Source organism: Mya arenaria, chromosome 1 (genome assembly GCF_026914265.1).
Source record: "Mya arenaria isolate MELC-2E11 chromosome 1, ASM2691426v1".
NCBI classification, from domain to species: Eukaryota; Metazoa; Mollusca; class Bivalvia; order Myida; family Myidae; genus Mya; species Mya arenaria.
Genome location: NC_069122.1, coordinates 35608207 through 35633516, shown reverse-complemented (window position 1 = coordinate 35633516; position 25310 = coordinate 35608207). Strand labels below are relative to the sequence as shown.

Genomic DNA, 25310 nt, shown 5'->3' with positions numbered 1-25310 from the left:
TGATATTTAGACGAACCATTTGACGAGCAACGTTGCACACATTTTGGTGAAGTTTACAACAACACGTTTTTTACCTAAATATTTTAATATTTGCTCACGTGCGTGCCCTCGAGTCGGATTTTTATATTCAGACCCAAAACACGTGATAAATATCATTATTATGTATCTGCTTCTGTGTTAAATTATATTTACTATTTAGTAGAAGAAACGTTATAGTATACGTTGGTGTCATTTGAAAGGATATAACTTACTTATAATAGCAGATATGTTTAAAAACAGATTGCAGTAAGTGTTTTTTGTGAAATGACCTGTTGTACAATGTTTTTTGTTAGGGCGTTTTCTTTTACTGGTAATAAAGCCCTAAGGACACGGAAAATATATGGGTCACTAGACATCAATAACTCAAATACTTCATCGTGTACCTTCATTAACAAAGTGGGGTCGAATCAGAAACACTTATGCATGTCAAAACATTTGGTTTTTGTGTTCGAAATATACACACGTTGAGGAAATTGCAATGTTATTTTGCATATAACACACTCATTATCATCAATCAAAACAATGTAATGTGTCCTGGACTAAAACATTGTTCAATGGGACGTTAGTGCGTGGCGATACTGACCGTGCGGAATTTGTTAAGCGCACGCGGAAATGAAATTGCTTTCAATTAATATCTAAAATATACTTGTTTAAATGGTTAATATCAAATTACAAAAAGGCCATGACATGTTAACATTGACAAGGTGAGACACTCAGCCGTGTTTGTTTAAAAACGACATCAGTGCCGTTTTGTAAGCAAATACTGAAAAGCTTGAGATAATTAGTAAATAATACATTGAAGGGTTTCATTTATCATTTCAAGGAGCACATTTAATCTAGTTCAATCTTCTAAGACTGCCTTTCACTTATATGAAATGCTGGTGAAGCTTAATTGAATCGAGGGTTTCAAACACGCTTGTTTAAGGAAACACAGATATGTGCGATTCATTGGGAATCTATCAAATTGGTTAAGGTTAAACGATCAACACATTCCGGTTTTGGTGAACATATTTTATTCAAATTAGACAAAGTCAATGCAAAAGGAATATTTATCAATATTTATGCGAAAAGCTACAGAAACAAGTTCAGAAGCAAAAAGTTTAAACATAAACCCGGTTTAATGGCAGTGGGTAAACGCCAAAGACATAGCACATAAACCTTAAGTATTAGTACATCTTTTTTAAAATGTTGCTAAATCTAATATTTCCATCACTCAATTAATTATTATGATTTCGCATACATCTACTCCTAATTCTTTAAGGGGAATTAATGACTGCTGATCTGTATCTAGCAGAAAGCACATGTTTTTCTTGAATTAAGGAAGGTCATATAATTTTCTGAACTTTGTACGCTACAATTCTAGACAACGTCTCAACTGATGACAGTTGTATATTTTGTATTTATTCCATAGTGATTTTTTAAACTTTTCCCAGTAAAAAGCTGGTTTGAAATTTCTAAAAAATCAAAACAAAAATCGCGATAAAGTAGAAGATATAGCCAACAGGACATGTCATACTGTTCCAGAACGTACTTTTCTGTTTGACACAAGAATCAAATGCACAATAAAAAATATACACACACACAACACGTCAAATACAAGTCAATGACATTGACAATCTATAACTCGTCACTTCCCTGCTCTTCCTCATTTTCTGATTCCTCGTTTTCCTCTGTTTCACTATTATTCCCATTGTTGTTGTTGTTATCTAAAAGGAAAAGAATGATGACTGATTACAAACGTTTTGACCCTGCAGTTAACTGATATCTGTTTCTTTTCTCTAAAGTCGGTGTTATAAATTTATGTCTTAATTTAGTTCTCACATATACTTTATACTCCATATCATAATTGAGTTGGTGATCTAGCTATCCATAATTTTGTTTTTGCTTTCACAGTGAACGTTATTTTAAGTTAATCTGGTGTATTGTAACTAATAATATAACGAGTTTGCATATACATTGGTATGTTCTTTTTATAACTAATTGCAATAATTTTGCCTTCCTAGAAAAAAACCTTATAAACACTACTAACCAATTAAAGTCATAGCTTTAATTAATTCCTTAACAGTGTTGGCTTCGAAAGATACAGTGATTGTTGTGTGAAATTAGATTACATCGTTGAAACCAAACGCATCTGATTGTACAATGTGTCATGTTTAAATGGGTTTTAAATATGTCGATAGTTGGTTACGAACCATTAACGGACATTGCAATGTTATGTGATATGACCCAGGGATCCGTTTTACTAAAGATTAGAATCTTAAGTGTTAAATGATCGTTACATGTGCGGATTGACCTTTAGTATCATAAATTAACACAAAGTTGAGAAAATAAAAACAATCAACATTTGGAATATGTGATAATAATATAGATTTTAGATTTAACAAATCAGAGGGCATTGACTGCCATTTCTCCCGCCGAAGAAAGAAAAGTAACAACTACGCCAAACGACAAAAATAAGTATGAACATTAACAAAGGGCATTAACTCAAACATTTTGCACACAGTGCTATCGTTCTGTTGCACTACACTTCTCCTCAATAACATACATTTGTATAAGATTTTTAAGTAAGTAAGACTTTTCGAGTTATACCCTGGACAAACAGAATGAACAAGGGCAATAATTAAATTAAACCAAGAATGGTGGTTCTTGTGCAATGCACCTTTCCTCAAGGAGATACGAAACTGTATATGGGTTTGTTCTAGTATATGCAACAGACTTTTCTATAGTTCAGAAAAGACTGCCAAGACGGAGACGCACACACGTTTTACTTGTACACACGCCTACTTTGACCATATCCCCTTAGCCTTTCAGCGCAGAATAAAATATGTACTCCTTTTAAAGCGATTTATTCCTTCTTGTACAGCAGCTGTGGCTGTTCCAGTTGCCATCCCGATCCCCGTAAGTGTACTTCCGGCTATTCCAACCGCCCCTGCTGACTGGAATGCCGCAAAGAAACCTATGAAAATAAAACATTAGTTATAGGCCTTAATGACGATTATTTGACTAAATTCGTCTTGAATTTTCAACTGTTGCATTGAGCATTGTTTTTGACAATTATATTCAAAATTATTAAAGATTGTTCGTAAGCACAGTCCACATAACCATTTATTTTATTAAAGTACATAGCAGCATTCTTGAATATGTAAAATTTTCTAAATCTAATTGTATAAACCTCCCACTTTCTGCACTAGCCAGTGTTCTATCTACCGCTTCATCTAGTGGTTGAATTTTTTGCTGATTTATTGAAATAAATGCATTAAAATACTTGAGAAAAACTGCCTTCTTATTAGATACATTAAAATGATGTCCACTCAAAAATGAGAATGTTTATAGGCATAAAACGGAGATGAAAGTATATAATTAGCTGTATAGCACTATTCACACTGGATGGGATAACGGTCCATGATTCGTCAAAGTTTGACCAGATTCATACTATCTCATCAGAACTTTCATATAGAGCAGATATTTTCCAGTTGTTTTACCAAAGACTATCTACATAGTATTTATGAAAGTGTATGACTGGCAAACGAGGTCAACGTTTAAAATTATCATTATATAAAAATACGTACTCCCGGCAGCTACACCAACGCCATTCGACATCGCAATTGCGGACATCCCTTTTGCTGCCAAGGATCCCGCTACGATGCCTCCAACACCAAATCCTGCAGCGGACAGAACAAGAGGGGCTGCAACAACCGAGGCTCCAGCGACTGCTAAGGGCAGGGCAGCTTTTTTAAACCACAACCATGCGTTACTCTTTGTTGGAGTGTTTGTTGGAGTGTTCTGGAAATACAATTTGTAAAGTGTAAACAATTATTAACTCATATTGACGTATCAGAAACTTGTCAATTCATCGTTCCATTAACCATGCCAAATTTGGATGACCTTTGTACCAAACTTCTTATGTCAGATGTTTAAAAGAAGTAAGCATGAGTAAGAAAAATTGAAGTATGGCAATATGTATCGATAAAATAAAAGCTATGTACATACTTATTGAAAGCAGTATATATGCATAAGTCAATGTGACTACTATCATATAACCTAATTGACAAAAACACCTTATAATTATAATGTGCACTCTTTCTACTACAAACACTTGTTTTTTAAAGTCTTTTCTGTGTTTGTCAACATTCTTTGTCTCTTTTAATCCCAATCTTTCAAATGATATCAATTAATATGGGGTCAACAGGCTCCCCTCATCAAATGCAAATACATCAAATACATAAAACCCTTTCATTTGAAGTATATTATACGGTTCTAACTACAATCATTGTTGTCAATTGGCCAATAAAAAACAAATATATTTTTCATCTTATTGCGAAGGGAAGCTTTCCCCATTTGTAGAGGAAGATTTGTTTTTCATTTCAATGTTTTACAAAAGAAGTAGAGAACGAAGAACGGACGCAACCCGAGAAGTTCTTCTATTTGTTGTATACAACTGTCGCAGAAAGTGACGAATGCAGCCGATGGGCCATCGATTGCAATGGATTATGCAATAACTAACAGTCATGCCTTCAATTAGGAAGAGCTAAAAATACAAAGGCCATATGCCAGACACAATGATTGACGGGGGGGGGGTGATAAAGTAAGAAGTATCAGGGAACTAGGTCTTGCATATGACGTATACAACTAGTTTTGTGTAATATTTACCATATGGAACTTATATACCAACACTACATGTCCAGCTATTGTAAACTCCCTCTGTACATAACAAAATAACAGCCAAGAAACTACAATCCAGACAAAAAACGGACTGGTGGTTCGCTTTCCATCTTCTCGGTCATAAAACTGTTTACATGTTAAGATGAAACAATTAGTTGTCGACCAATGTGAATCAAATTTGAATTAAAAGTTTTTGTCACTTCTCAACAATTTCAGGAAAATATTGTTTTGCAGCAGTGCAGTTGGTTGAGGTGTGGGCTAGTTTAATAAACCGATATCTATCATGATGCAAAGCAAAAGTGATACATATCATGCCTCTTACATGGATGAAGCAACGCCATTGGTTCAACATTATGTAACCCTTTGGGCTAATCTACTCAGTAAAAGCCTTGATGGGTGCGATAATTATTTCTTGATATATGGAAGAGAAACCTATAACAAGCAAAGAGTAATTTAGAACATTACACAGATAATAATTCACAAATACAAAATACAGAAGTACATAAATACACAATTACGAACGACATGATAAATAGAAATTAGGACAATTGAAAAGATAAAGACGCTGACCAGGACAGCTAAGATGTAATTTCTATAGTTTAGTCAAATTTATTAAGGAAATAACGAACTGTCTTTTACGATAAGCAAATGAAAAGGAACATGAAGAAGAAAAGGAAAGGGACAAAGGAATTAATAAAGTGTGCATATACCGTGAATACAACAAATCTGTTAGTAAAATGTGATCACTGCCATGACGGGATAAGTAGTATTCACACTGAAGCCAATCATACATAACGGAACATACACGCCTGGGAAATATTCACACTAGCTATGATTAAAAACATGGTTACGTTCTGGTCGCATTGACCCCATATTTTTCGTTATCACGCCTCAAACATAAATGACTCAACGCCATTGGTCCAGAACTGGTTACGCGGTGACCCCATATTTTTCCATATCGGGTCACCAATTTTATATCGTACCAAAATGGCGTCTTTTTTCCGATTCCAGTGAATAAAGGAAACATTTAAAAATGTAAACAGGTTGTCGACGTGATATATTCGTTACGGGGTGAGTAGGTTACACGATATGGGATAAACGGGACGCAGAAAATCCTGTATGGTTTTATTTGCCCAGTATATCCCCTATTGGTTCAAATACTTACCACGCATCATGTATTATTGGGACAATTATCCTTTAATCGTACAAAGATTACGTCTATTTTGTAATTATGATGAGTAAATGAAACACTTTCCATATAGTAGTTAAGTCTTAATCAAGGTGAACGTGAACGTCGACGCGATATATGCATACGGAAATATTTAATACGGGTCAAGTAGTTGAGCCGATATGGGACATACGGGGCAACGGTAACATATTCGTGTTTGTTTGTTTGTTTGTTTGCAAACACGAATGTATCGAAATACCCTTTTTCAGTATCTTGTTATATTGCAATACGTTTTTGTCAATCACCCATCCCTAGCAGTTGGTAGCCATTCTGAAACATTTTCAAAATCTTGTTGCATTTCAGTGAAGGTACGATACTCACCAACACTTTTGTCTAGCGTTCTATGGAATATGAAAGTGAAACTTTAGAAAAGAATACTTAGTTTTAATTAGTCTACAAAAAAGTATGTTTTTTCTAGCTTTTAAATGTACCATAACTTAACTACTATTAAAGCTTTATTTATTGATATCAATGAACGTATGCGTTATGTCTCTCGCCACATTTGTAGCAGGTTTCTAGTGAATAGGTAAAACAGTCCCCGACCTTTGACCACGGTTAAAGTTTCATGCTGAAGGCAATGACGCTCACACTCCTTTAATTCTTTTAAAAGGGAAAATAGGTATTTCCCTGCAGTTTTAAAAATAAAATAAACAATTAAAGGAGTGTGAGCGTCATTGTCTTCAACATGAAACTTTAACCGTGGTCAAAGGCCGGGGACTGTTTTAATTTAAACTTACACGATCTGGTGGTGTTGGGGGATTTTCAGGAGCTGGTATTATGGCTGGTGTATGCAGCTCCATTGTTTGAACTGTGCCAGTCTACAACATAAACAGTACAGTTTTAAATTTGCCTACCGTATAATGTAACTATTAAGTGGAAAAGGGTACTTTCGAGGATTTCTTATCCTTTACACAACAATATATGAATTATTTCAAAGAGTATGGGCTGCTAATGTTTTTCTTTGCCCATTTTTTTCCGCGCACTTTAACACTGGTTAGTTACGCACAATTGTATAAATTTGATATGTGAATAAAGGAATAGAAAACAATGATAACTGATTTTGTGTTCATTTAATGTTGAATATTCTTTGTAAGTGAGTGGAGTTGTCACAGTATGTGACGAATGCCCCCCGAATGTGACATTGACATATGAACAAGGTCAGTACATGAAAAGTTGATCTTGCCTTTATGTGTCAAATACATATGTCAACTTATTTTAAATTGCCCCTGAACATAAAAAATACAACCCATATTTAGCATTCCATTGTGAATAAACATTTAAGTGTATCTTTGACCTTAGAGGTAGGGACATGGGTCTTGCACGTGACACGTCGTCTTGGTATGTCAAACACATGTGGCAAGTTATTTTAAAATCTGTCCATACAAGAAGAAGTTACAGCCCGGACACGACACCCTATACTCTATGTCCTTATATGCAGCATTCCATTGTAAATAGACCCTTTCCATTGTGAACAGACACATATTTAATACGGGTCAAGTAGTTGAGCCGATATGGGACATACGGGGCAACGGTAACATATTCGTGTTTGTTTGTTTGTTTTTTTGCAAACACGAATGTATCGAAATACCCTTTTTCAGTATCTTGTTATATTGCAATACGTTTTTGTCAATCACCCATCCCTAGCAGTTGGTAGCCATTCTGAAACATTTTCAAAATCTTGTTGCATTTCAGTGAAGGTACGATACTCACCAAAACTTTTGTCTAGCGTTCTATGGAATATGAAAGTGAAACTTTAGAAAAGAATACTTAGTTTTAATTAGTCTACAAAAAAGTATATTTTTTTCTAGCTTTTAAATGTACCATAACTTAACTACTATTAAAGCTTTATTTATTGATATCAATGAACGTATGCGTTATGTCTCTCGCCACATTTGTAGCAGGTTTCTAGTGAATAGGTAAAACAGTCCCCGGCCTTTGACCACGGTTAAAGTTTCATGCTGAAGACAATGACGCTCACACTCCTTTAATTCTTTTAAAAGGGAAAATAGGTATTTCCCTGCAGTTTTAAAAATAAAATAAACAATTAAAGGAGTGTGAGCGTCATTGTCTTCAACATGAAACTTTAACCGTGGTCAAAGGCCGGGGACTGTTTTAATCTAAACTTACACGATCTGGTGGTGTTGGGGGATTTTCAGGAGCTGGTATTATGGCTGGTGTATGCAGCTCCATTGTTTGAACTGTGCCAGTCTACAACATAAACAGTACAGTTTTAAATTTGCCTACCGTATAATGTAACTATTAAGTGGAAAAGGGTACTTTCGAGGATTTCTTATCCTTTACACAACAATATATAAATTATTTCAAAGAGTATGGGCTGCTAATGATTTTCTTTACCTATATTATTCCGCGCACTTTAAAACTGGTTAGTTACGCAAAATTGTATAAATTTGATATGTGAATAAAGGAATAGAAAACAATGATAACTGGTTTTGTGTTCATTTAATGTTGAATATTCTTTGTAAGTGAGTGGAGTTGTCACAGTATGTGACGAATGCCCACCGAATGTGACTTTGACATATGAACAAGGTCAGTACATGAAAAGTTGATCTTGCCTTTATGTGTCAAATACATATGTCAACTTATTTTTAATTGCCCCTGAACATAAAAAATACAACCCTTATTTAGCATTCCATTGTGAATAAACATTTAAGTGTATCTTTGACCTTAGAGGTAGGGACATGGGTCTTGCATGTGACACGTCGCCTTGGTATGTCAAACACATGTGGCAAGTTATTTTAAAATCTGTCCATACAAGAAGAAGTTACAGCCCGGACACGACACCCTATACTCTATGTCCTTATATGCAGCATTCCATTGCAAATAGACCCTTTCCATTGTGAACAGACACCTAAGTGTGACCTTGACTTTAGTGGTAGGGACACGGGTCTTGCACGCGACACGTCGTCTTGGTATGTCAAACACATGTGGCAAGTCATTTTAAAATAGGTACATACAGGAGAAAGTTACAGCCCGGACACGGCAACCTATACTCTATGTCCTTATATGCGGCATTCTATTGTGAATAAACACCAAGTGTGACCTTTACCTTAGAGGTAGGGACACGGGTCTTGCAAGCGACACGTCGTCTTGGTATGTCAAACACATGTGGCAAGTCATTTTAAAATAGGTACATACAGGAGAAAGTTACAGCCCGGACACGACAACCTATACTCTATGTCCTTATATGCGGCATTCCATTGTGAATAAACACCAAGTGTGACCTTTACCTTAGAGGTAGGGACACGGATCTTGCACGCGACACGTTGTCCTGGTATGTCAAACACATGTGGCAAGTTATTTTAAAATATGTCGACACAAGGGAAAGTTACAGCCTGGACACGACAACCTACAGTCTATGTCCTTATATGCAGCATTCCATTGTGAATAAACACCTAAGTTTGATCTCGACCTTAAAGGTAGGGACACTGGTCTTGCACGCGAGACGTCGTCTTGGTATGTCAAACACATGTGGCAAGTTATTTTAAAATATGTCCATACAAAAGAAAGTAACTGCCCGCAAACGATTTTTTTAGCCGGACACACGGACGGACGGTGCGATTTTAATATGCCCACCTTCGGGGTAATAAAAATGACTTTGAAAAGAAGCCATTTATTGCCGATAATAACCGTAAATTACCCAAAAATGAGCCACTTTTGATGTATCAACAATCATTGTACTTCAGCCGGTGTAATAGCATCAACGTGGAACGACCTTCACTGCAGTATTTATCTAAGTGTGGCATTGACGATTAATAGATAACAGTTTTATAAATGATATTTATGGAATGAACGATAAACTTACCTTTATGTATCTTGTTTTTATTTAAATAACTAAAGCGCAATTCGCATTTTCCAAAAATAGTAGATAGCACGTTTTCTGAAAATGAGCTTCTTCTGTTAGCTTGTTTATCAATGTAAGGTATTACGTAAAAACACTATTTATAGAGGCACAGGATTAAGCGCAGATAACAGAGAGGAAAACGCAGATAATATAGCCTTAGCATGGCGCTATCTTACAACAATAACAATCAAAGTGCTGAAAGCACTGATGGACTAGGGCTTCATTCGGAGATGTTGACAAGCATGTTCTAAGCATTGAAAAAATCAGTTCATATCACAAGGGGGTCACTGTTTAATGGGCTAGCTGAAACTTTAAACTAACACTGCTTGCAAGCTGCAAAGGAAATTTGAAAAATCTAGTTAAGTGTGTGCAGAGTGAGAGGGGGGGGGGGCTAAAGCGCTAAATCAGATAAAGTCATAGTTCTTTTGAATTTCTCAAAGTCGTTAAATTAAACTTGTACAAACTAATTTACATTGTTGGCACACATACTTCTTTAATTTGATCAAATCCCTTTATATCAAAGGACTGTTATTTGCAGTTCCAGAGAAGATTTTCAATGATGTAATTATATACTATATAGAAAACCTGTCACCTCTTTTTCGGGGGAGCTTTAAACCATAGGGCCATACTTTGAACAATCTTTGTAAAAGACATCTACATTGTACACTTATGTCAGACTGCATACACAGTGCCATTAGGAAGTAGTTTTTATATAAAAAGTGAAGAATAATTTTGTCCCTCATAAGTTGTGCTTGGTATTCAATTCATATAACATGTTACCATGATAACTTAGTGCTGTGGATAAATATTAGGCATTGCCTTCTGTCTAATGCTATTCATATAACTGCTGCAGACTTTGTACATAGCAAAGCAAGTTGAGTAGACTAAGATGAGATGAATATCGTTTTTAAAGTATAAAATATTGAAATGTCTTTTAAATACTTTGACCATCAAATGTCATAACATGGTGTCAGCAGTTCATCACACTGCTAGTGAGAATGGAATACAAAACATAATTTTATTCTTTATTTTATACCCATCATCAATCCACATGCAATACATATCACAAAATACTTTAACCCATATTCCGCTCCAGTGTAATACGGCCATATACCACTCTTGTGACGTCACGTCATAACAAGTATGTTGCACAATATTAAATAGACGTCATTAAGCCAATGAGTGTATCCTTAAAATGAAATTTATCATGCAAAGATGTGGTTTCTGAGTGATCTAATCAGTAATGTATAATATAATAAAAGGGTTATTAGTACTGCGTTTTAATCCGGATATGGCGGAATGTCATATTTGATTCTGGTAGTTTTTTGTAGATTTTGATTTTACTCGGCTTGTGCCTTGTGAAATCCAAATCTGCAAAAATCTACTTGAGTCGAATACAACCTCCTGGATCAAAACGCAGTTACCGTATTATGTACAAAACATGTTACCCCGTGGGCAGAGCATCTTTAACCCACAGGGCCATTGTAACTTTGAACAATCATTGTAAAAGACAATTACATACATGTACAAGATGCTTAAGGAAGTAGTTTGGAAAAATTCAGAATTATTTTCTCCTTCTTAATTTGTATGCATTAGATAACTCAATAAATGCAGCAGTTGGCCATTCTTGTATTGTCCTCTGTCACTGTCCTGATAGCTCCCTATCTCAATAGATGCAAAAGGTTGTAGGTTCATGATTTTCCTGGTCCAATATGTCATACAGAAAGAAGATGTTGAATGTAGAATCAAGAAGCTTTCTTTTCAGGCACTCCAAATTGAATAGTACTGTAACATTTGGAGTGCCAAGAATTTGTTGGATTCCTAAGCAACAGGTATCAGGTGTTGCAGTAAATTTGGCAAATACTTTTCACCCGTCCTTGTAAATCTAAAAAAGCTTTCATTTTGCAAAAGTAGTTCATATAACTATATTAAGGTTGCTAAATCAGAGTTTGAATAATTCTGAAAACTAGATGTGCCTTTAATTGCAGCAATTTAAACTCCAACTCATAATGTCAATTAAGCTGGTTATGCAATACTGCAGTTCCTTGGTGTGGGGATTGCTTTATTTACCTGAATACAAACAGTTCTTGCGTTGGAAAGTACAATGTATTAACATATTTTCTTGCCCTGACTCCATCCAAGCCTTAAATCTTAGATCAACATGTACTTGTGACTATGTGTAATATCAATGAGAACTATAAATTATGTTCAATTTAGTGCCACTTATGATATTTCATTCCTCATACTAAAACACTAACATATTCTTTAAAACCAATATCCTATGTTATGATAAAACCATTGCCAAGTTGGTAATTTAAAGAGACAAGAAATTATATCTGGTCAGAGTTTGACATAGTCTTTCTAGACAGCTGGACTTGTTTTGCAGTTACTTTGAAAAAAAAACTCACAATACCAAAAGGGGTTTTAAAGACTTACGAGATCATTCTCACATCACCTATACCAATAGTTCTTATCAACAAACTTATTATAAGTCAACATAATAATTAATGTTTTACATAAATATTGCAATGAATAAAACATATTGCAATAAGTGCCTATAACATAGCAATCAAGTATGATCACTATAGGCCTAAACATGAGATTTCAACATTTTCCTGATAAACAATAAATAATTTTACTTCACAATCTTTTTCAATAATTCACATATTTCATGGCTTTCATCATTCAAACTAACATTTCGCTTGTTAGTTCAATATTCAATGATTGTGTAAACATTCATAAATGATGGTTAAAATTAACATTCATGCTAATCATGCCTACTAAAAGCACCTGACTGACCAATCAGTATCCAATTTTGGCAGGGCTTATTGGTGGTTCACTGAAATCAACCATGACCTCCCACAATCTGCACTGATCAACAGTAGTTAATGAATTGTTTCAATTGTTCTTATTTTCATAAACTTAGAAAACAACTGCAGTGAATAAAATTTATTCCTCATCACTGAGAGAAAGTTTGAAAAATGAATGAAGCCGAGTTACATCTAGTAGGATATCAAATTCTACAAATGTATTCATCATTTTATATAACCCTATTTAGTAAATGTTAAATTTTTGAAAGTCTAAAAAAGTTTTTTTATATCAAAGAACATTTGTGTGTATAATTTTGATGATATTTTGTGATTCATTCAATTTCACTCTTGTTTCATTTAGTGTTCAATCCCAAGCTTTCTTGTTCACATTTAAGTGCAAGAAAAGTCACTTAATTATGATCTGAATAAATTCATTATAATGTAAGGTCACATAAAGAATATATTGTGCCTTTTAAAAATAACATTTTTTCATCTGTTTTAAATTATGTCAAATGTAGTGCATTGAAATTTTATTATGTGTTTAAAGCTGCACTCTCATTTTGACAACTTTTTTATTTTTTTGTCTTGGAACGAGCCAATTTTTGCGAAAACCCATGGAAACCAGTTATATAAGACTGCTGACCAAAATTTAGATGGCAGATTTTTATATTAAAGTTACAAAATTGATGTTTTAAGCATTATTCTTAAACTGTTAGTAACGGTTTAAGCCATAAAACATTAATTTTCGAACGGAAATATGACAAATTACGAGCTGATTGTTTGTCAGCAATCTGATATCATTGGTTCAAAGATGTTTACGCAAAAATTTGCTCTTTCCAAGACAAAGTTGTAAAAAAGACAAGTTGTAAAAACGGTAAATCTTTGAGAGTGTAGCTTTAAACTATGACAGGAATAATTCAAGGGAATGATTTTTTGTGATTTCTAGCATTAAAATGGTCTGAATCGCATGAAAATTTATAAATTATGTAAGGTATTCTCACAATGGTCACACTTTTTGAACTTTGTGCTGTCTTCTTTTTGTTTGTCTCAAATTATTACAGCATTGGTTTCACTTTTTGTTTATAAAAGGGACTGTACACCAGATTGGCACCAAAAAAGTTTTTTTCCTGTAAAGAATCTAAGGACACTTTTTTAATAAAATATTTTACTCTTTGATATCGTTATTGTAAATAAAATACCAAAATATCTCCACAATTTTCGGCACTGCATTGTTAAATAAAACTCAAAAGTTACACTTGTAAATAATTTAACCAAATACCTTTCCCTCAAATATTTCACAAAGTTCTATTGATCTATCAACAACAATGCATCACCATACTGTATCTCTGATGTTTGATTTTCATTCTTGGCTAGAAAATAAAAAGTGAGCACAAAGCGTCTTCAGAAAAAGAACTTGTAAAGTATGCACCAGTCAATTGTAACCAGCCCCCGCCCCCCCCCCCCGACTTTCCGTCCAGCCAATCCCCGGTAAAACCCCTGCCCTGCGAGAACGAACTGGTGGTAAAATCCCGTGAATAACCCCGCACCCCGCGGATCTAAGATAAGAGCAATTCCCTGATATATTTTGAGGGAAGACAAAACCACCGCAATCACCCGGCATTGCGAGGACACTAGTTCTGGCTTCCATAATTTTAATGTTGATACTTATTTTTTTGATGTTCACAACACGTCCAAAAAGGTAATATATAATGTGTTTGGTACCTGTAAGGTAAAAACACAGCCCTTTTCCCTGGTATATCCCGGAGGGAGGCGTGGTAACAATTGACTGGTGCATTATAAGAGAGAAAATCAAAATTGAGCATGCAAGATTGTTTTATCAATGCCCGACAATGGCGATGGTTTATCACAATGTCATGTACTTACACTGAGAGTGACTCCAAGACTTTTCTATGCACATAGGTAAACAATCATCCTATTCACAGATGCTGTGCACATATTCATACATTTGGCTTTATTTAGAATGAAACTTTATAAAAAAGTATGCACATATTTGATATTTTTATCTCCATTTTGCAAAATTGAAATCACATGATTTTTTCAAACGAACTTGTATTGCTTGAAAATTTACGTGTCAAATTAAAAATGCTACGCACGGTAAGATGAAAATAAATCCATTTGATAGTGGTAATCATTCAATGGCGGCTTTATTGGTAAATTTCCTCAATAAATCACTATGAAATTCACATCATCAGCATCCGGAAGTAGTGATAACATACATGTCTGAATCATTCGGCCGCTCTGGTCAGAGTAAATTTTGAGGTCAAAAGTAGACTGGTACCCTGAGTTACTTTTCCTCAAAAATATAAAGTTATACAGTTACGCGGCATAATTATGTTTTTTAAGTTAACATTAATAGTATTTGAACAATAAATACCAAATATCATGTTGTATTTAAAAAAGTGCTAAGTGCCATGTGATGATTAGTTAAAACAAACTTTGTATCAAAAAGAAAATATCACGGAAACATACAAATTACTGTATGTCGAAAAAAAAGAACAGGGACCGACTCCGGAATACCAACATTGTATACAAAGGATAACAATATTTTTTTAAACCAACTTTCCTAGTTTTTTTCTACTTAGACCGCACGCTTTATTCGCTTTACGTATGGATTCACAAGACATTTCGAATGCGCGACGGGCACCGCGGTTAGCTGATACTGGTTTCTTTTCGGATAAAAGAGAAAGAGGGTACCAGTCTATCAATACAGAGCACTGAACGGAAAAATTTCGCTGCGTACTTTTCCAATATGTTCATATTCTTATTGCATATAATCTGACTGTATGCAAGAACATTCATGTAGTTAACCCGATTAACTCACTCGCTACGTATGAATTTCTTGTGCTTCATTAAAAGAACATACAATTAGCTTGAATTGTTAGGAGAACTATTTTTATTGGATGTTTTTATTGTAATCAGTTCCGGTACTACTTTGATTATTCAAATTCGCTAACGGCAATCCAATCAAAATACAGCGTATGAATACATTACGTCAGTGAACCCCCAGATGCGGCTTAAGATTGCAGATAGCGCGTTTACGGTTATGAACTAGGCCACAAGTGCCCTAGTCCAAAAACAAGGAAGGTCATGATAAAGCGCAGATAACATACAAAAAGTGAAATAAGAGGGATTTTCTTGATCATGTTGTGAAAGTTGTCCTCAAAATTTACTCAGATTAAAAAAAAGAAAACAGAATACGTGTTTTTATAAACATAGGAGTTAATCGGATTTACTTTATTTATTTTATAATGAGGTAATTAAACCCTTCACAAACTGTTTGAGTAAAGGATACTCAATTTACGAAATTTATCATGTCATATTGTGATAATTAAGTAATCTAGATGGTTATGTTTATTACAAACAATTTCCTGGGTTTTACCAGAGTAAAAATGATAAGTTGGAACTTTAAGTCATTTTAACAATTATACGATTGCACAACGTTGTTTTATTCCTATGTGGTTGTATTCCCATAACACACTACAAAGATATTGTAACAAAAAGAGTAATAGTACAGGAAGCAAAAAAATGCAGTTTTAATAAGAGGTTCAAGATGTTCCTATATTCGGATCATATTGTATCTTGGTCATTCAATGTAGGTCATGACTCTATCTAGCTCAACACCGAACCCAACTTTAAAATATGGGAATGGGTTACAGACTGTTCAGTGGCCGCATACTTTACATCTCATCAACCGCAAACTTCATGAAAAACTTACACTTGTGGGGAAGAAAACAGAACGTTCAGCTGATATGTTATTAAAGAAACGAACAATACATATCAAGGTATGTGTCAAACAGTTTGAATGACACCGTAATTTAAAAGGAAGTGTGTTGCTATTAAATGCATTCCATTATTGACAGTGAGCCTATGTGTTGTTCTGACCATATCATAGACATTTTGCAACTTAAACGAAGTATAATTGAAATCATACGTTGACTTCCTATATGCTATAAGGCGTCATACGAATACCTTGGTAACATTCTCAAGCAACAATGTTATGGCCGAATCAAAAACGAAAACTGGGCCAATAACTTTAGACATATTTTGTAACAATTGTGTTGGGATTATTCTCAACGGGTGAAACAGAGCAGTTTTTGCGACGAGTTTCAACTGCTTATAATGGACGTTGGATTTAATGATTCGATACACCAATTTATCTTCCGTTGAATTAAACCAGCCCGATTGCGATTATGTCCCCGATAATGACATCAATCCAGCAATTCATTACTTATATACACCAAGAGTTCATTATTAAATTCAGGAATTTTGAAAACAATACTTTATTTCATTTAAGACCTTAATCCTTACTTACCCATCAATTTTGTAAATAGAACGACCCGACTGTAACCGGAAACATTTTATCAAATGAGGTCACAGGGAAAAAAACACTTGAAATCATTTCAAACGTAAAATTGTAACATTTATGACAACAATACATTTAACATATCATAAATTAACACTTTCTCAAATGTTGATTGATACTTTACGAAACCTGCTGACACAATACAAACAATAACAAGACCAACTTTTTTTATGTAAATTATAATGCGATGAATAACCGCAATTGCCGAAAGTCAGTTCATTTCAGGAATGGAAGTTGAGGTGTTAATAAAGCCTTTTTCAAATGTTAAAACTTTTGACTTATTTATACAACATTAGCACATAAAAATACAAATGAATCTGGAATATAAAACAATGCAAATTTTGTATTGTTCTAAATTGTATTTGTCTCTTTTAAAACAAATACAAATATAACGAATTATAATTAGAAATGCTCTCACAAGCCCCACAAAAAGGGGTGACACAGGTTCAAAATGTCAGTAATTCAAGGGCCCAACACTGCTCTTACTTGAAACATCTGCAATCAAACCTCAGGTGCACAACCAGCATGTCTTCAATATGACATTTTCACCACTCTTGATGGGTTTCAAAGCTCTCAGATTTTGTCCATTCCCTGGATCTGTTGGAACACTGTAATTCTCTGTGATGAAATCTGGAATAAAATATAAAATGCAAGCAAACATGGAAACAAACACTTACTAGACTGGAGAGAGAGTGTGGGGGGGGGGGTATACGGTTTGACTGACTGCATACATATACATACAAAGAAGGGACACATTTATGTAAGGTATAATATTTATATAATAACTCTATGTATGAGTAAGTTTAATATTTACTAAGTTAAAATGCTAAAACACTGAACTATTTTATAATAAGGTTGAGCTGACAATAGGATCCAGGACAGGCTTCAGATAGTACTTTACATTCAACTGGCCTCCTTACAGCTGAAGCGAATTATATTTATATAACCTTTCTCAAATGAACAAGGGGCATAACTTGAAACTTTACTTATATAACATCAACTTTTTAAAGCATCCTCAAGCATGTCTTGGACATCAAAAATCAGTTAAAAAAAGCAATTACCATTTTCAGATGTCTGACCAAGTAAACAATTTTTAATTCATGATATTAAGATTTTACAAACTTATTTTCACAAACCTCTGTAGGTCGCAATACAGGAAACTCTTCTTTTTTGTAAACCTCTTAAGATTCTTGACTGTTTTTATTTCACCTTGGCTGGTTGGCAGTGGAAGCTTGACAGGTCTTAAAAAAGTATAAATACATGCACAAAAATTAAAAACACAACAATCCATAGCCTTAATTATCTTTAAATAAAAACAAATGTAGTGCTCAGCATTTTATATTTCCATTAATTCCAAGTTTATGTCACTCACAGTTTCTTAAAAAGTCAATCAATACAATATACCAAGTATGATTTGATAAATAATTTACAGTTTCATTCATTCTAGATACATTTACATATATTCTAAAGATTGAATGGACAAAGCTAATACAATGACTCACTGTCTAAAATGTACATGTATCTTTTAACTTACCAATGAAAAAATTCACTGTAAATTCTAATATAACTCCTTTTCACAGCTACAGAATGTAGGCTTGCATGTCAACATTAAAATACTTGATATTCCAATGTAAATAAAAGCACAACCTTAGTAATCTAGTCACTTTTACATCACAAAACATGAGCTTTTTTCAAAAGTTTGAATTGAGAGGAAGTCAGTTGATTTTGGCGCACACAGTTAATCTTTAAACTTCTTGCCTTGACCTCTTACTGGTCAGTTTTCTCAGTAATTAGATAAGAGACAGCTGGTATTCATCACAACAAGGTATCCTGTGTTTATTCTAGAGATGCCCAGAGTTGAGAAAAACTTGTTGTATATTTGCACCAATGAAACATTATTAGTCCTCATTGAATTATAATTATGATTGAAAATATTGAACATAATAAAACTACATTTACACCATGTAAGTTATTCAAAAATCTGAAACCAAATAAATAATATTTATTCTTACAGTATAAACTAGTTTGACATATTCTATAAAACATTTTGATAGCATAAATAGTGTTTTTCAGGAAAGGAATTTTCTTTAATTTTGGTGGGAAAATGATTTCATAAAAATGTTTAAATGAAATCAAATAATTATCATTTACCTGGTTTCAAATTAAAGCAATAAATTGAAAAGAATAAAACTATACAATTTAAAAAAATTGTCAATTTCAGACTGTTGAATCTTTATAGAAATTATTAGTCTTCAATGTTATGATTTCATTCTAAATAATTTAAAATTCCAGCTGTTATGATTGGCTTGAGAAGACCAAGTGCACAATTTTGCTCCACAAAAATGTTCAGTAAAATATCTAGCTTTAAAACGAATCTCGTGAAATCTTCACAAAAAAAGCTAAGTCCAAATTTTGTAGAAAAATGACTAAGTTCTTTTTCCAGAGAATAGCAGGCAGAAAATATTCTAAGTCCCAACTTTCCATACTGTTTCCACAGGTTTCCAGGGTATTAGCGGAAAATATAAACAATGTCCAGAAGTTTTCCACACTGTTTTCCAGAAGTGGCTCTGGACAATTTTTGGAAATCTGCGGAAATCACTGGAAATTCCATGGAAAACCATATTTTTCCATGGAAGTTCCGCTATGTACCTACTCTTTCCAGTGCTTTTCCAGACCCACTCTGGAATATATACAGACGGGTAAGACAGAGAAAATAATTCTTAATTTTTCCAAACTACTTCCTTAAGCATCTTGTATGTAGTTGTCTTTTACAATGATTGTTCAAAGTTACAATGGGCCTGTGGGTTAAAGATGCTCTGTCCACGGGGTAACAGGTTTTGTACATAATAGGGTTATAACTTATAAGTACTGCGTTTTGATCCAGGAGGTTGTATTCGACTCAAGTAGGTTTTTGCAGATTTGGATTTCACAAGGCACAAGCCGAGTAAAATCAAAATCTACAAAAAACTACCAGAATCAAATATGACATTCGCCATATCCGGATCAAAACGCAATACTAATAACCCTTTTATTTTATACATTAGTGATTAGATCACTTAGAAGCCACATCTTTGCATAATGAATTTCATTTTAAGGATGCACTCATTGGTTTAATGACGTCAATTTAATATTGTGCAACATACTTGTTATGACGGGACGTCACAAGAGTGGTTTATGGCCGTATTGCACTGGAGCGGAATATATGTTAAAGTATTTTGTGATATGTATTGCATGTGGATTAATGATGGGTATATGATAAAGAATAAAATTATGTTTGGTATTCCATTCTCACTAGCAGTGTGATGAACTGCTGACACCATGTTATGAATTTTGATGGTCAAAGTATTTAAAAGACATTTCAATATTTCATACTTTAAAAACGATATTCATCTCATCTTAGTCTACTCAACTTGCTGTGCTATGTACAAAAGTCTGCAGCAGTAATATGAATAGCATTAGACAGAAGGCAGTGCCTAATATTTATCAACATCACTAAGTTATCATGGTAACATGTTATATGAATTGAATACCAAGCACAAATTAAGAGGGAGAAAATAATTCTTCACTTTTTAAATAAAAACTACTTCCTAATACTAATAGCATTGTGTATGCAGTCTGACATAGGTGTACAATGTAGATGTATTTTACAAAGATTGTTCAAAGTATGGCCCTGTGGTTTAAAGCTCCCCTGAAAAAGAGGTGACAGGTTTTCTATATAGTATATAATTGCATCATTGAAAAGCTTCTCTGAAACTGCAAATAACAGACCTTTGACATAAAAGGATTTGATCAAATTAAAGAAGAATGTGTGCCAACCACGTAAATTAATTTGTACAAGGCTGAAAACAGAGAAGCGCTCACATTTGCTCTGCGGCACATTGACAACTGTGTTGGGCGGAATAAAAACAATGCAGTCATTGAGTATGATTGACAAAATTAGTGTACATCACTTATGCACTGCACATTGACACATGAGAACATTAGAATAACAAAACAATGTAACATTTATTATTTTTTCAATACAAGTAATCAGAAATCTCAAAATATTCATAGTCTTATAAAAAATAGTTCTGGCTTAAATTTGTTCTCTTACTTCTCTAAATGTCATGGATTGAAGGCAATCAGTTCAATAAACTGTATGTAATTCTTTGTTAAAGGGTCTGATGTATTCTGAAGGGGCTACAAAGAGAAATAGCATTTACTGAAATGGGAGCGGGTGACATAAAGTTATGTCCTGTCTGAGATTTGGTCTGTGGAAGGTAAGTTGTAAGAATGTTGTTGTTGTTTTTTGTTTTTTTTAATTTTGGTGCTTTAAATGATGATTTAAAGCCATATTAAAGGATTTTGTATATACAACTATTAGAGTTTGGTACTTTATTTAAACACTGAAGTTGGTTATAATACCTTATTATGTAAAAGAAAGGTTGTGTTTAAACAATAGGTATAATATCATAATATAAACAACATGTTTATTTATTTAGACCAAATGGAGGCAGCACACATCCTTTGTGGATTGATGACCTTGGCAAACTGATTAAATTCTTTGACTGGTTGGGGTACACCAAGATACCCCTGAAGTCCATTCCAAACTTGAGGAAATATCACCACTTCAGGTATAACAAAAGTATTATAGACAGTATCACTGCCTGTGTATGCAATTCTAAGAACAGAAGTCAAAAAGAATTTTATACATTATTTCAATTTTATTCAGATGTGAATTTTGATGATCAAGTCCATTTGCATAATTTATTCCAAGCACTAAGTATTGTACATATGAACATTATTTTGCAGAACTTCAGCTGACAACCCAGTGAGTGAATTCATGAGAGAGCATGCCAAGGACAGTGAGATTGATGTTAAAATTAACAACCCCACAACAATGGCTTTTCCATGGAGAGTACCCCGAACGCATCCAACTAAAAGGACTTGATGCAAAAAGGCTCTGATCCCTTAAATAAGTGAAAACATTTTTTTCAGTATACTGATATGTGATCTTTATAAACTAAATCTAAGATTTGAGAATGATCCGTTACTGAGCTGATGAAAATGTGTATCATTTTTTTTATTGACAATTATTTATTCAATAGAAACATGTTTATTTGAAATAAGGCTACCAGTGATTTCAAGTGATAAACTGTGGTTTTAGCAAATGAGTGATAGAAGGGTGCTGCACCCAGTCTTTTGTTGGTAGAACTATTCTGCCATAATGGAGAACATTATATGATTATTAATTATTAATACAAACCTAAAAAAATTCTGGTAGTTGAAGCCTATAAATGGTTGAATTGAAGACATTTATAATATTGTTTGTCAAAATTAGTTACTTCACTGCCTGATAAAATGTACCTTAGCAACTTTTCAGTTTCTCTTCAATATCTTCATTTTTAAAACCTTTCTGAACCCTATAAACATTTTAAGCTTTAACTTTTACCTATGAATAAGCATCAAGAATATCATTTGTCATGTACTATGTGGCCATTTGCACTTCTTGAAACTACATAATGACGTGTACATGCTAAGTAGTTAGTATGTTAAATACATTGTTTTCATTTTGTAAATGTGCCCATTTATTAACTGATCTTATTATAAAATAGTGTAAATTATGCAGTATTGTTATGTTTATTAAATTAAGAGTATATTAACCACCATTTCATGTTTTATGAGCAATGAATAACTATACAAAAATCACATTTAAGGTAAATTGGTTAAGTTGGTGTGATTATAATCATGTTTGTGGCCTGTTGCCATGGTAACCAGGATAAAAAACAAACCCTTAAAGACCATTCAAATAAGATAAATTGTAGTAAATTACAGTAGTAACATACTTTAACCTCAAGATATACATTGGTTTGTATTAGGTGCAAGTTCCAACCTAATAGTGTGAAAAAATTCCAATAAACTACGGTACTTGGCGAACAGTTTTTATTTATTCTGACATTTGTCAAATACATACACCAGGTACCGTAAGGTATGAGGATATCAATTAATATTGAATACTTCAGATGACATTTATTGTATATTTAAATGCAAATTTAACCCCAAAACGCCTTTTGTCAATAACGGTTGCCATGGTAACCAATTAATTTTCATGTATTTTCTCAATAATAATTGAGAGTGGTTTTGAAAATATGTCAGTGTCGTTATAATGTGGGAATTGTGTATATTGTAGTAATGCATATTTATTGCATCTGTGAATACAAATGTTTCAATAAATTCTTGAAAGTCACCGAATTTCCAGCTGTTTCTTAAACAAGTGCCCTTCTAGTTTTTGTCATAATTTCGTTAAAAATAGGAATTTTTGAATTTTTTCTTCAGTACTTTAATCCTAAAGAATAGGACTGTCAGAAATTACTCATATCTCATTTTCGCCCAAAAGGTGGTTTCGGGCAAAAAATCCCGTGGCTGGTCACATATATTTCAAACATTAAAGTTAATCGCTTAAACGATGTTAGGTCAAGTTTTTATTGCTCGACAATTAGTGATTGTCGGCGCCATTTAAGTTTGACTTTTGTATCGTTAGTGCATTGATGGATACGATTTGAACTTTATAACAAAAGTTATCAAACCATCACCTCAGATTTACAAAGACTTCATGTCAAAACAAAGTCAGAATTCCTTGTTTTAAAGATGCACTCCTACTCCCAATTCAGATTTACCACATTGAATAATATTGTTTCAATATTCCAAAGGATGAACAAATGTCAAAAACAATGGTTCTTATGAAGGATACCGAGTAAAGTTTGAAAGAAATGCGCACGTTATTTCTACCTTACGAGACAATAGACCACAGTAAATCTTTTAGCATTCACCAATCAATTGATAGTTTTATATTTTCTTCTTTTAAATGCACGGTAACAATCTTTTTATCAGTATTTTTTTTTTATAAATGCATTATTTAGTAAGTAGTTAAAGGTTTATCAGTCAAAATTGATGTTTGTTATACATGTGTTTGTATTGATTTTGAATAAGAGTGTCACTTAAATTCATTTGTTGACATTTCGAGTTCATAAATTTTTGTGTAACTAACAAGTGTTTGAATGTCCGGGGTGATTTAGTTTGGGATCCATGAAGGGAAAACTTTCAATGAGCGAATGTGTTTCTGTTATCTTTTTATTGGCTTAAAGTATTGTAGTTTGTATTATGTATGGGCCTAGATGAGCAAAAATAGATAGCATTTTTAGATAGCTGACATATTGTTGTGTATACGTTTAGGAAACCTCGAAAAAGGAAAGTATATTTCTCCCTTAATAGTTTCATACTTACATGGTTTTACCGGGTTTATGTTTAAACTTTTTGCTACTGAGCATGTTTCTGTAGCTTTTTGCATATATATTTACATTTTCAAAAAAACGGTAGGCACAATTAATTTCAAATTCTTACATATTGTAGGTTATAAACTACTAATTAATTTATACACTACTAATTAATTTCCCTATACATTCAAATTGAATGCAAACAGACACCACTTCAGATCGAAAAAATAAGTGAAAGTATTGGACTGAATTTAAAGTATAACCATTATCAATTATGTGCATCACGGAGATATAATATCAATCTGAAGTACCATTCTCAAACTTAGATAAACAGAGGGCATCCTGGACCACATCCTGTGTATTTGGATTAAGTTAAAACGTACCTGTACGGAATGGCACAATTCAAACTATGGAGCTGCCAATTACACCTGTCAATGTGAGTTAGACTCTTATTTAATCATCGATTACACAATAGTTTTTATCATTTCATCGAACGCTTTGTCTCTGGGTATATTTTGAAGAAAAAAATATACTGATTTAGTGAAAGTCAAAAAGTATATAAAAGACAAAAAGGTTGTTGACTTTTGAACCTTCCATGAAATGAAACAAGATTGTGTTATACGTTATCTGCATTGCTACCAACTGCTAGGGATGTGCAATATGGGCTAAAGCGTGTTGCGATGTATAGAGATATTGCATCAGGGTATTGCGATAGTTTCTTTGGCAAATATAAAATTCTTTTTAATTATTTCGAATGTTTCATTAAAAAATATTGGTTCACCTGGCATTCGAATTGAGCATGATGGAAAATTTATGTGAGGGCTTAGTACAGATAAACAAATTGTAATTCCAGAACAATCCAACAAACATTAATATATCATCGATGTTAAAAAAAGCCGCCCTGCCGTTAGCATTCGCTGGTACCAAGGTTGTTGCCGCCCCTCTTATACTGTCCGCTGTAGGATTTGGCGCTGGAGGCGTCGTTGCAGGAACTTAGGCACCAAAAGGGATGTCCGCAATCGCAGTGTCGAATGGCGTTGGCGTCGTTAGCGGAAGTAAGTCTTGTACGATT

General features: G+C 33.7%; 1 protein-coding gene and 1 long non-coding RNA gene across 3 annotated transcripts in view; one reads left to right on the top strand and one right to left on the bottom strand.

Moving 5' to 3' along the window:
- LOC128207031 (interferon alpha-inducible protein 27-like protein 2B) overlaps positions 1 to 24581 on the bottom strand; it is a 69612-nt gene extending 45031 nt beyond the window's left edge. The window contains exons 1-6 of one of the 2 annotated variants that reach the window (XM_052909864.1): positions 9588 to 9649; positions 8057 to 8137; positions 6667 to 6747; positions 3609 to 3822; positions 2870 to 2995; positions 1047 to 1745 (exon numbers count right to left, since the gene is read on the bottom strand). In XM_052909864.1, coding sequence (XP_052765824.1) covers positions 1657 to 1745; positions 2870 to 2995; positions 3609 to 3822; positions 6667 to 6747; positions 8057 to 8137; positions 9588 to 9623 — 627 coding nt within the window. In that variant the 5' untranslated portion in view covers positions 9624 to 9649 and the 3' untranslated portion in view covers positions 1047 to 1656. Of the gene's footprint in view, positions 1 to 1046; positions 1746 to 2869; positions 2996 to 3608; positions 3823 to 6666; positions 6748 to 8056; positions 8138 to 9587; positions 9650 to 24549 lie in introns of those variants that run through there. The other variant, XM_052909905.1, reaches the window with a different exon arrangement.
- LOC128207192 (uncharacterized) lies at positions 15769 to 21997 on the top strand. Its single transcript, XR_008256665.1, has 4 exons — positions 15769 to 15875; positions 21143 to 21244; positions 21467 to 21598; positions 21777 to 21997. It is a non-coding gene; the product is annotated as an uncharacterized LOC128207192 (long non-coding RNA).
- Positions 24582 to 25310: the final 729 nt, after the last annotated feature.